The following is a 13386-nucleotide window of genomic DNA, read 5'->3' on the forward strand; positions in this document are numbered from 1 at the left end:
GGCTGTTAGCCTGGTCCGGACCAGGCTAACTTCACAGCTAAATTGCCATAGTAACTAAGGCAGGATTGCATCAATTTTCTTTCGTGAAACCGGATCATGGATAAACATATCCAGGTTTACTGGCTAAATTAATCTGCCGAGCTAACTCAGCTTTCGTGAAACCGATTCCTGGATAATTTAAGCCAGGATAGCCGAGTAAACCCGGTTTAAACCCGGTTTATGCCTAATCCAGGTTTCGTGAAATAGACCCCTGGTTCTGCCAGATCCAGGCTAAGCCGGACTTCACATGACGTGTCAGCTTGTGTCTAGGCCTAACCCTTTGTGTTTTACAGTATATATACCATCTGTATTTGTACTTGTGACATAATAGTGATGTCCATACATGGTATGTCCGTTTGTCCTTAGGTTTGGCTGGGACCCGTCCGTTTGTCCTTAGGTCCCAGCCAAACGGACAATACCATGTATGGACGAAATAGGGACAAAGCCTCATGTAAGAGGAGCCTCATGCAAAAAACTAAAACATTGTTTCCCCCATTGTGTGAATGACCAAAGATGGCTACTGATGATGTCACAGGTAGGCTGAACAGGAACAGACTGACAGGTTAAACTTACCTTCCAACAAGACGGTGGTTCTGGGGGTGAGGTCTGGAAGGGAAGCCCCTCAGCTCTGATAGGCTGGCCAGGAGCAGCAGTAGCAGCATGGGACGCTGTGTCCATCTCTCTCTCCTCCTCATCTCTTTCATCTGAGTGAGCTGGGTCTGAGCAGAGCTTCTCAACTCAATGGGAGGCTGACACTACCATCACAACACTGTCTCTCCTCTGTGACGTCCCAGCAGGAAGCTTCTTAATCATCATCTTCATTGTTTACATTATATTATAAATCCATCTATATTCTGTCACCTTTAGGGTCGGGACCCTTTAGGATTTTAACGATTCTGGTTTGTTAAGGATTCCCTCTTAACGGTTCCCTTTGACAATTCCTATATTTATCAAACATTTGAATGAAAGCCAAAATGATATAGATTTTTTTTTAACACAAATTCAGTCAGGTTCTAAATGGGACCTTACACTCAAAGAGTTATGGTGGTCCTTGAAATTAAAAGTTTGAGAAACACTAGTGTTGTAATTGTATAGCAGACATGAAGCCCACATACCAGCATCTGACAGAGTGACAAATCGGTTCCAAATGTGATGGAACAGATTCCGGTTCCTCAATGTTGGATCCGGTCCATCCGGTTCTGGACCCCAACTCTAGTCATCATCATCTATGGGTTGACTATAATCCCTCCTCAGCTTGAGAGAGACACATTTGACACGGCAGTAAGCATCAGAGATCTGCCCCACAGTTTCCCACGTGTCCTTCTCTTCACAGTAGCACTCGATGTTACGGAGAGAACTACATGAAGAGACACAAACAAACAACCGTGAGAGACATGTCTGGTGTGGACCAAACGACACCTTTTCTCAGACATTCATGTCGGTATTTACCGGCCATTGACCGGTAAAATGTTTAATTGGCCGGTAAATATAAACACCACCGGCCACCGGTTGGGAAAATGAGGCTATTTTATCATTTAAGCCTATTATTAATATTATTATTTGCATTAAAGTAGTTGGCTACAACCGTTACAATCATAATCATTTAAAGTTTATATCATGATCTGACTGTGGTTTAATTCCGACAGCCTGCTCGGCTGCTGTGTGCTGCAGTTATAGAATAGACTATTTGTTGTACGATGGTGTCGCGCGTTGAAAATATCAGAGCTACAAGCTCACAGCGCGTCGCATTGTGAGCTTGTATGTCTGCTATTTTTGAGCACAGCTGAGAGACACAGCTGTGTCTCCTCCTGATCAGCGCTGAGTAGGGTTGCTCTGGCTCGCTCGGGTGTTGATAAACAGAACCGGGATTTTCCGAGGTGATAGAACCTGTACCAAGCCGGACCCAATTGTCGATAAAGGGACTCGTTCCGAACACGTGTGGGTCGTGGATATTATGCAATCACAGTGACTGTCTGTCTGCAATGGATAAAGTGGTGAAAGTTGGTGAAAGCAACTATAGAGGCAAGTAATCAACCTCGCGCAAGGCCACATCATGACATATATAATTAACGTTAACAAAACAAAACCTACTTTTGCATATCAAGGTTGAATGAGAATCGATGTAAAGCCCAAAATATATATTAATTTGTTTACACTGTGCGACGGTGTTGCCCAGGGAAACCACAGCCCGAAGGGTAATTAGGACTCGCCCCAAAACACCCTCGCCCCCATTTTTCAGTCGGACCAGCGGTTCTTGTATTCTTGTATTTGTTTTAGCCTACTGAGGATAAGGGTAGATATAGGTTTAGGATTAGGTATAGTTTTACTGAGGTTAAGATTAGGAATAAGGTTAGGGTTAGGCATAGTTTACTGATATGTTTAGGAACACCAGGCGAATACCGCCGGATTTTCCCCGGGGCGACTTTGTTTGGGGGCGAGCCGCTAGCGGGAGTTTTGGTATTCGTCTCGCAGCAGTTCACTCATGCCCACTTTGTTCATTTCATTTTTGGCAAGCAACATCTCTGCATGATATAGACTATAGTAGATCATATAATTTAGTTATCTATAAAAACAGGAACAGATTGCATCTGTGATAATATATGACATAGGTGTTTGCAAATGTGCATTGCGAAAAGAAATTGCGAAAATACAAAACATTTGGAATATTTTTCAAATAACATTCTATCAACACAAATCTTGTTTGGGGGTTCCTGGCACAAAATCTTTTCAGATGGAGGTCCGCGGCCAAATACATAATTCATTTGGAGGTTTAGGAACCACTGTTCTAAACCACTCAAGCCTTATTTCATACTTTCTCGTACAACGACAGCAACACATTTACAACTTGTGTAGTGACACATCGTTAGCTTGTAGATCTTCTGTTTTAGAAAATGTTAGAAAAGGTTTGCCTACGCTGACATGCCCAAAATAGGGACGCCGTGAAAGCGGTTAAGACATGCCGACGGTCGTGTGATGTGGGGGGGGGGGCGGCGCTTACCTCAGCCAGGTAAGTGACCAGGTTGAAGGTGATATCGGCGAAGGCGTCGTGCACGTAGCGACACACCACGTTGATCCAGTTGGTGCAGTCACGCGAGTAGCTGTGCGTGCTGTACAGGCTCATCATGTGGGCCAGGTTGGACAGCGTGGGCGACTTCTCCTCGGCACACACCTTGGCGATCTTGTCGGCCGTCTCCTTGCAGAAGGGGGTGGGGCTGTCAAAGTGCTGGATGAGGTGCGGCAGGAGGCACAGGATGTTGAGCGGGAAACCTGAGGAATGCGTGGCGTTAAAAGGGACACCAGACAAAACGTTCAGCCACCAGATGTCGCACTTTTACAACACATCTGTTACATAAAATGTGTTATTTCCCCGTCGCCTCTATAAGGCAGCAAAAGGCCTGCAATCATGATGTCGTCTCTGTCGGGTGACAGCAGATAGACAAGCTCAAAGCGTGTCGCGTTTAAAGCTTGTAGATCTGCTATTTTTTATGCTTTTGTGTGACGCTGTAGTATGATCACATAGGGCTCTCATTTACCAAAAAACACAAAACAAAAAACAAAATATTGGAGAGAAGAGGTTTCCTCCCGACAACAATGATATACTTTATTTAATTTTTTGAATTATCAAAAAGTTAAATGTTCTCAAACAGAAACTTTTACATCGATTTCAAAATAAAAATGCGAAATATTGGTCAAAACATTGGTCTTCGGACCCCCCCAAAATCTGTCTCTTACCCGCCAACTGCGAGGGGTCCACCAGCGTGTGTCGGGACACGCTGATGAGCTTGCTGAGCAGGTGGATGGTGAGCTCCTGGGTGGAGGCCGAGGTGAAGCCCTTGAGGAAGAGCTGCAGCAGGCCGGGGAAGCTGTACCACTTCAGCTTGGCCTGGACGCGCTCCAGACGCTCGCGGCTGTCCGCCTTCTCCAGGGGCAGCTGGCCCAGCAGCTTGTTGAGCAGCCGCAGCGCCAGCAGGTACTCGAACTCGTAGTCCGACTCCAGCAGCGAGGCGGCGATCCAGAACACCGTGGCCATCAGGTTGGAGGGGTCCACGGGGGGCGGTGTGGCCTCCCCGCCCGGACCTAGGGTAGTCACGATCATGGCATTTTAGTTGACAATTATTGTCACACAAATAATTGCAATAAACGATACATTTCTGTTTGCCTTTTAGGCTTTGAAAACTAAAATTGCACAGGGCAGATAATTAACTTAAATATACAAAGAAATAACTTAACAATGGCCGCTACCAATAATCAAATGAATAAAGTACTATTGCCAAAACAGGCCATACTTTTCAAAATGTTTTAATAGTAGTTGAAATTGCCGATCTACAAGCTCAAACCACATTGCAATGCGTTGTGAGCTTGTCAATCAGCTATTTCCACTGTTTTTGAAAATATTTGAAGTTGTATGAACATTTTACAACAGAAGAATTTATACAGTAGAATGGAACGCAAAAACAATTGCGATCTAAATAATAATTGCAATCAGGCGGTTATGTAACAATCATGACAAGGCCTACCCGGACCTCCGCCCCCTCCCCCGCCCTCCCGTAGCGACGAGAGGCTCCGCGTGCGCGCCAGGTTGCCGTGGCTGCCTCCCGGGCGGTCGGCAATGTCCAGGGTGTTGCTCCGTCTCCGGTCGGCCTTCCGCTGCTCGCCCATCAGGCTGGCGCGGAGCGAGTTGCTGCGGCCGTGGCCGTAGTGGGCATAGTTGAACAGACCCCCGCTGCTCAGGTTTATCTGTCCCGTGCTTTTCCTGTTGGCTGCAAACTTGGCTCCCAATAATAGGTGATCGTGGGTAGGGGTCCTGCAATATAAACATTTAAGCAGTTTTTTTAATGAAAAATGCAACCTGAACTTTTATCTAGCCTTGATTCTCCCGCATGAGAGACCTTAATGTCTAACGCTCAAACAAGAGGCAATCCCTGCTTGGCCAGGGGAGAAATTGTGCCTAAGGCGGTGCTACTTGTCAACTAGTTAGGTGTCCTAACTGACACCAGGGTCTGTATGTCTCAAGGGAGACCACCTTCAGTGTACTAGTTACATGTATTAACACACTCTCCCCCATACAGATTGGTTAAACTAACATTTTATTTTTCAAAATAAGTTCTGGATTGCAGCTACCAGTTAGTATCTGCTTAAAACATTTTTCATTTGTTTAAAATGTCTCTCATACTGGAGAATTGGATATAGCTCTGGCTTTTGAGCAGACTTACTGTGCTAAGGCAGTGAGGAGGTCATAGTTCTTGACGGTGTCTGCCAGTGTGTCGATGCCCGACTCCAGGGTCAACAGCAGTTCTATTACAAAACCCTGAGGAGAGAGAGAAGAGCAGAGGTCATCCTATCAGATACAAACACACACACACACACACACACACACACACACACACACACACACACACACACACACACACTGACCCTCACAAGGCTCCTAACACAACAGATACATTGCTTCACTCTCCATCCAGGCCAGAGAGGCACCTGTTTGCTCTCTGAACAGAAATATTTCATTTTAGACACATAAATCATTCAGCATGAGCAGCGTTTTGGTTGTGATGTTCTTCTTACCTGGGCCTCCTCTCCGGGGTCTCCTACGGTCTCCACCAGGCGTGAGAGGACGTCAGACAGCGTGGCGGCTGTCAGGGGCTGCTTGAGAGCCCGGAAGATCTGGAAGGAGCGGCCGGCATAGTGGCGAGAAGAGCACGACAGAGCTGTCTGGAGGGCTACTTCACTCAGCAGTGACTCTAGCTGGAAGCCTGATGGGAAGGAAGCATACCCGTTAGTGTGACTGGTGAACTGATTAACAGTTTAATTTCACCATTATTTCACTGGCTAGGTAGATAGAAGTTGGCCTAATGAGAGAATGTTTAAAAAGTGGAGAGAGTGAAATCTATGATCTGAATAGTTATTCTTAGACAGGCAGTCGTAGAATTCGGTACTAAACTGATGTCACCCGTGCCCAAATTAGGACAATCCGAGCCCCTTTCACTTTCATTATAAAAGTATAGAGCATATGTGGACAAGAATTAGCCTAATGACAGTGTGCACAACAAATGTGGTGCCTAGGTCGGTCCTGCGGTTTGCGAGACTAGCTACGGACAAGACCAAGACCATATAAGACAATACTGACCTGCCGGTGACTGTTTAAACACAGTCACTACATGTCGGAGGAAGACGCTGAGCTGATCGGCGCTCTTGATGTTGGGGTTCTTGGGAGAGACGTCCTCGTGGTTCCACAGCGGACCGCGCTTCCTACACCAGACAAACACACACACACAACCCATGTTAGGAGGGCAGACAGCCAGACACACGTCACCACACCCACCACCTCTATTATGAGTTTATCACGTACAGTCAAATCAAAACCATGTGTAACATATCAAAAGTCAAACCACACAAACGAAAAAGCCATGCGATGTGACAATACCAGATCCGTTCAGACATAGCTGTGAGCATGAAAGCAAACACACGAGTGGGATGAAGAAATTAGTCATGGTAACAAGGATGATGATGATGATGAACACTGACACACCAATATGTTAGTCCCAGGCATGGTTATTATAGGAAACCGAAACTAAGTATAAAAAATATTTGTATTAACCCATTAAGACCTGGAACTGTGTCATTTTTAGATTTGAGCTAAAAAGCATTATTTTACACTTTGGGCTATTCAAAAATAGCAGATCTACAAGCTCATAGCGCGGCACCGAGTGCCGCACTACGAGCTTGTAGATCTGCTATTTTTGAAAAATCGTGAAAATGTGTGCAAATCTTTGAATATTCACAGTCAGGACTCGGGGGTAGTTGTACTCCCTGTTGCGGAGCAGCACCGTGGCCAGGGACTGGACACTGCTGTTTGCTCCCTGCACGACCAACAAGTGGAGCAGTAGGCGCTTGCAATGCTCATAGACCTCTGGATGCTGGTGATCAAACCCTGGAGGGAGAACGCAGGCCAAAGTGTCCGAAAAGTCACCATGACAGGTTGAGTACAACTCGTTCTCGTTGCTTACATACTAAGCAATAATAAACCACAAGAGGCCGTGGTTTACCATGGATTTTAGGACAGCGAAGGCATGTGGTTATGCGAAGCAGAGGGCCTAAAAAATAAACATTACCTGTTCCAAAATCACAGCAAATAACGGCCTCACTTATTGTTTCTCAAAAACGGTTACCAAACTGGTAACACATCTCAATTAAAACGTTTTCAAAACAAGAATGATTTCTACAAGAAAGCAATCGCTGCGACTGCCTCCACAAACAAGGAAGCTCCTGTGTAAATGCATGGAAGGTACTGAGTGTACGCCTTTTCAGTATCTGCCTTGATTTGTAAAATTAACAAGGCAGATAATGGTGTGCAACAGGAGGTGTGTTTACCTATAAAAATGGCATGCAACAGGTGTGTTTACCTATAAAAATGGCGTGCAACAACAGGTGTGTTTACCTATAAAAATGGCGTGCAACAGGAGGTGCAGGTAGGCGCTCCACTCTACTTTGACCCCGTGATCCACAATGAGGTCCGTTAAAAGGATGACAGCGATGTTACACCTGGAAAACAGAGAAAAAATGCCGAATTGACAGCGGGACGCTGCAGTTACAGTATGTGACAGTGAGAGAGGTTAAGGACGGGTGTCGTGTGTTGTACTTAAGGAGGGGAACAGTGTTTATGTTTATTAAAGGATCCCCATAGACACATGAATGAGCCTTTAGTCTTCCTGGGGTCCTGAGCATAGCAAAGACAATACATACATACATACAATACATACAATACATACAACTAAAAATACAAATTAAATTATAAAATAAATAAAAATGAATAAATTAGTACAAAAAGACTTAGAATTAACATTCTAATCCCAAAGTCCAGTCAAATTAAACAAATACACAAATGAACAGTTACATACTTGGCAAGATATCTCTTAATATATATTATTTATTTGTTTGTTTTTTATAAGTTATTTTGTTATGGATTGTAGATAAGATGTTTGTGTGTGTGTGTGTGTGTGTGTGTGTGTGTGTGTGTGTGTGTGTGTGTGTGTGTGTGTGTGTGTGTGTGTGTGTGTGTGTGTGTGTGTGTGTGTTACCTGTGCAGGGGAATAGAGCGTGTGCGTTTGTGGTACCTGTGCAGGGGAACAGTGTGTGTGTGTGTGTGTGTGTGTGTGTGTGTGTGTGTGTGTGTGTGTGTGTGTGTGTGTGTGTGTGTGTGTGTGTGTGTGTTACCTGTGCAGGGGAACAGCAGGGGTGTTGGTTTCAGGCAGGTAGTCTACCAGAGGAGCCCAGCAGCCTCCAGTAGGAGGGAAGGGCAGAGGCTCGGGCCGGTTGTGGTCCATCACCTTCAGACGCCAGTTGGCGTACAGAGGCATGGAGTCACCTTGAAAACACACACACAAACACACACAGGTCATTATGATGATGGTACACTAGATCAACTCTAGATGTACCAATATTTCATGGAAATTTGTAATGGAGCTTTAATTTGATGAGAGAAAATGTGGTGCTCCTAGATAATATATTTGTATATATATATATATATATATTAGTGTAGACATATATAACAGGCCCCTAATGCCAAATCAAATGGGTTCAGATCTGTTAGTCTGATCCAGACTTAAAAAAACAGATGAGATGTCCAAAATCACCCTTGTTAAAATGGGCTGTCCAGACAAACCAGATATTTCATTGTGATTATCATACAAAGTGATGTCTCCTTGTATATAAAGTAGATTCCCCATCTAGAATGGTTTGATTCTGTTTACATCTAAGAGGATGCAATGAGATCTAGGATATATCAATATAAAGCAAAAATGACAATTCTATAAGCTTGCAGCATAAAGGGTTTAAGTGGTTAAAGTGTGTGTTCGTACTCTTCTCCTCTTCGTAGGAGCCTCCAGAGCTGCTGCTATATCTGGACTCCAGACGGTGGTGCTGTCGGTTCAGGTTGCTGTTCAGACCACTGTAGATGTCCAGGTGGGTGTAACTGCACACAGGAAAACGAGAGTTATGCATATAACTAAGGTTCTACGAATTCCGGATGACCGCCAGAGGCAGTGTTTTCAACACCTGGATATTCATCGCGCGCTCGCGCATAGGTCGAATATTAATACCAACAAAGTCACTCGTGACCTGTGTGCGCGCACGCTACCTACATAGGTGCGGTGTACACAGCGATCATCCTCTTGAAATCTTTTCGTCGAGAATGGGATCCCGAGTGACAGTCAACTCTGGCGGTCATCCGGAATTCGTAGAACCTTAGTTATATGCATAACTCTCGTTCTACTTCATTCCTTCTGACCACCAGAGGCAGTGTTTTCAACACCTGGATGACTAATACCAACATAGTCACGAGGAACCTGCCCTTACCTGACCATCAGTTGCAGGTTGAAGAGGCCGACAGCACCGCCATCGCCATGGGATGAGGGGCGGCCACATTCACCCTATAGAAGCGGGCAAACGTGCAGGAAGAAGCCCACGCTGCTGCAGCACATATGTCAGCCAGTGGGACACCCTTCAATGCAGCCCAGGAGGTGGACACGCTCCTGGTCGAATGACATCTCACAGGAGGAACAGGCAAACCCTTGCGTTCGTAGGCCTGTAGAATGGCATCAACAATCCAGTGAGAGAGTCGTTGTTTGGACAGAGCACACCCTTTCCTGTGCCCTCCATAACAGAGAAATAGTGCGTCCGACTTCCGAAACCCAGAAATCACGTCCACATACTGCCTCAGGGCCCTGATGGGGCACAGCAACCCACCATCAGGATGCAATCCCTCTGCCCCTGGCTGTGGGGCATAAGCCGTCAATCTGACAGGCTGGTTGACATGGAAAGCTGAAAGCCTCTTTGGAAGGAAGGAGGGGTTGGGCCACATAGTAACCTCAGACCCATCCGAAGTCCACCTCAAACCGTCCCTGGCGACAGACAGGGCCTGGAGTTCCCCCACTCGCTTGGCAGATGTAATGGCGAGGAGGAAGGCGGTTTTAACCGACAGCCACCTGAGATCGGCCCGCTCCAGCGGCTCGAACGGCGGAGAACACAGGGCTTCCAGGACCGTAGGCAAGTCCCACGAGGGCACCCGAGTGACATGCGGGGGGTGCAATCTAAGAGCTCCCTTCAGATAGCGACTCACCAAGGGATGAGATCCCACAGTACGACCGTCCACCAGCCCATGCTGAGCCGAAATGGCGGCAACATACACCCTCATTGTAGAGGCTGAGAGCCCCTTATCCAACAATGTCTGTAGATAGCGGAGCAGCATTGGTACAGAGCACATGACTGGATCCACATGTTGGCCCTCACACCAACTACGGAACAATTTCCACCTGTTAGAGTACAGCGCTCTAGTGGAGGGTGCACGAGCGTTGAGCAATGTATGGACAACCGCCTGATCGCAGGAGTTCAGCAGTGAACCCGGCCTCTCAGGGGCCAAACATGAAGCTGGAGCCAATCTGGCTGGTGATGCCAAATGCGGCCCCCTACTTGCGACAGGAGATCCGGCCTCGATGGGAGAGGCCAAGGTGCTCCGTTGAGAAGCCGTCGGATCATGGGAAACCATATCCTCCCCGGCCAGTATGGAGCCACCAGCAGCACCGTGTGACCGCATGTGGCGATTCTGTGAAGTGTCAGCCCGAGCAGTGGGATTGGAGGGAATGCGTACAAGAGGCAGTCTAGGGGCCATGGGTAGGCTAATGCGTCCTGCCCCAATGGACTGGTTGGATCCGACAGGGAGAACCACAGTCGACAGTGTGTTGATGTGCTCGAAGCAAACAGATCCACTTCTGCTCTCCCGTACCTCTCCCAGATCTCCTGGACCACTGAGGGGTCCAACCTCCACTCGCCTGGAGGTGGACTCTGGCGAGAAAGCATATCTGCAGCCTGGTTGTGAACACCTGGCAGATGTACTGCCCTGAGACTGGCAAGGCGAGGAAAAGCCCACTGAAGAAGTCTCTGAGCCTCCTGCAGAGACTGCCTGGACCTGACACCTCCCTGATGGTTCACATGGTAGACCGTTGACGTATTGTCTGATCGGACAAGGACATGTTTCCCTTCCAAGGCTGGAAGGAAATGTTTGAGGGCTAAGTACACTGCGCGGAGCTCCAGTGCATTTATATGTAGTCCCTGCTGAGCGGCCCAGGTTCCTCTGACTGTCCTGTGCTTCCACACAGCCCCCCAGCCTGAGAGAGATGCATCCGTCACCACTATCTCCCGGCGAGAGGGTAGTGAGCCCATGGCGACGCCCCGGCACAGACTCGCCCTCCTTCTCCAGGGTTCTAGCAGCCCACGGCACTGGCTGGAGTTCCTCACCAGCCTCTTCTGGTGCCTCTTGGGGTCGAGGCCTAAGCCGTTGACCAACAGCTGCAGGGGGCGCAACGAAAGGAGTCCCAGGGGCACAGTTGCGGATGCCGCAATCAATGTGCCCAGTAGACGAAGGAGCAGGCCGTATGTCAGCCTTGTACTCCCCCGTACACGAGCAACAAGGCCCACAATATCCTCCACTCTCCGCGGGGAGGGGCAGGCCCGCATTGAAACTGAGTTGAGGGCGATGCCGATGAACACAGTGGTTTGACTGGGAGCCAGAGAGCTCTTGGCGAGATTCACCGTGAGCCCTAGCTGAGCGGCATGGGTCAGAAGGGTGGACGTGTCGCTGAGTGCCTGCTCTTGGTTCGAAGCACATACCAGCCAATCGTCTAAATACGGGAGGATCCGCATGCCTCTGGCTTGCAGCGGAGCAAGCGCTGCCGCTACGCATCTGGTGAAGATCCGGGGGGTGAGAGAGAGCCCGAATGGGAGCACCCGGAACTGATAAGCCCGCCCCTTGAAAGCAAAGCGGAGAAACTGTCTGTGGTGTGGTGCTATTGGCACATGAAAATAAGCATCTTTCAGGTCGATGCTTGTGAACCAATCGTCCTTTGATACGGCCTGGAGAACATCCACAGTGCGTAGCATTCGGAAACGAAAAACCTTCAGGTACTGATTCAACTGCCTGAGGTCGAGGATGGGCCGGAGGCCGCCGTCCTTTTTCGGAATAAGGAAATAAATGGAGTAGAACCCTCTTAGCTGAGCTGAACCAGGTACACTCTCTATTGCTCTCTTCTCTAGGAGCTCTGAAATCTCCCGACTGAGGGCTTGAGACCTCAGCGGGTCGTCGACCACCGTCATCCGTACCCCAGTGAAACTTGGGGGCCGACGACTGAACTGAATTCTGTAACCCTTGGATAGCGTTGATACCACCCAAGGGTCTGAAGTCAAGGCTTCCCAGCGGCTTAGATGTTGTGGGGTGAACCGGCTGAGGACCGGGTCGGGAGAGTCACCTCCGACTCCCCCGGTCCTGAAATGGTTTAGAGGATCGGCTGGCAGGAGCCCCACGCCTAGGAGCCCTGCCTGTGGGCGGCCGGAAGGAAGGCTGTTGGGGGCCTTGTTGGGGTTGGCCCTGCCTCGGAAAGGGACGTCTGGCTCCCGAGGAGCTCTGGCCCCTGGTTGCTGGGTAAGGAGTGCCTGTGCGCCTGGGCTGAGGTGACGGGGCTGGGCGTAAGTCTGCAAACTGCCGTCTGGACCTGTTCGCCTGAACACTACGCTCCAGGGCCTCTTGAGCTGCAGGCCCAAACATCTGGCCCGGAATGACGGGCAGTGTGCGGAGTGTCCTTCTGCACCCCTCTGTCAACGGGGCCTGGGCGAGCCACACCTGGCGACGGGCCAAAGTCAGGGTGGACATCAGTCTGCCAAGTTCTCTAGTCATATAGCCGAAGGCAGCGAGTGAGGCCTTACTCAGGCTCTGAGACGGGGCATCACCCTCCGCCGTGCGGAGGGACTGGCCTAGTGCCAGTATAAGGTGAGAAAGAGAATTCCCGATACGTGCCGCCCGAGCTGCTATATCGTAGCTCCTGGTGAGGTAGTCATCAGTTACCCTGCATTGTGCTCGTGGGCAACGAGCATCCGGCCTGAGGGCCTCATCCGGCGACACTATTAAGGACGCCACGGCCGGGTCCATAGCCGGCACGTGGTCCAATCCATATTCTCCCACTTTGTCCATGGCCGCAAAGGCCCTGCAGTCTCGTGACAGGTTGAGACTGGCCCTGGACCTGGGATCCGACCAACACATTTGAAGCTCGGTGATGAAGTCCTCAGACACTGGCACTCTATAAGAGGGCTGCTGAGCGTGCCCGAAGAAGGCATTAGGAGGGGGGGGCTTCCCCAGGGGGGACATCAAGTCCAAGTCGTGATAAGGCCAGCTGAACAGCCTCCCTAGCTGCAGAGAGCCCAGTCCCAGGCCCATGAGGCTCTGCCTCAGATCCCTGAGAGCCTGTCCCCGAGCGGGTGGGGGACCCGCCCGCTTCCTCCACGTCCTCATGCTGTGCCGTT

The 13386-nt window shown here is 49.0% G+C and overlaps 1 protein-coding gene across 1 annotated transcript; it reads right to left on the reverse strand.

The window, feature by feature from the left end:
- Positions 1-1251: 1251 nt before the first annotated feature.
- Positions 1252-9265, reverse strand: LOC311041284 (protein furry homolog-like; the record flags this gene model as incomplete). Its single annotated transcript, XM_084086190.1, has 12 exons — positions 1252-1396; positions 3000-3306; positions 3772-4116; positions 4557-4843; positions 5253-5347; positions 5605-5792; positions 6167-6366; positions 6847-6970; positions 7478-7581; positions 8254-8404; positions 8898-9010; positions 9180-9265. 12 exons carry the CDS (start codon positions 9263-9265, stop codon positions 1252-1254), a joined length of 2145 nt encoding a protein of 714 aa, XP_083942316.1.
- Between the last annotated feature and the right edge of the window lie 4121 nt (positions 9266-13386).

The sequence above is a fragment of the Gymnoscopelus microlampas genome, assembly GCF_963454915.1.
Source record: "Gymnoscopelus microlampas genome assembly, contig: SCAFFOLD_55, whole genome shotgun sequence".
Classification (NCBI taxonomy): Eukaryota; Metazoa; Chordata; class Actinopteri; order Myctophiformes; family Myctophidae; genus Gymnoscopelus; species Gymnoscopelus microlampas.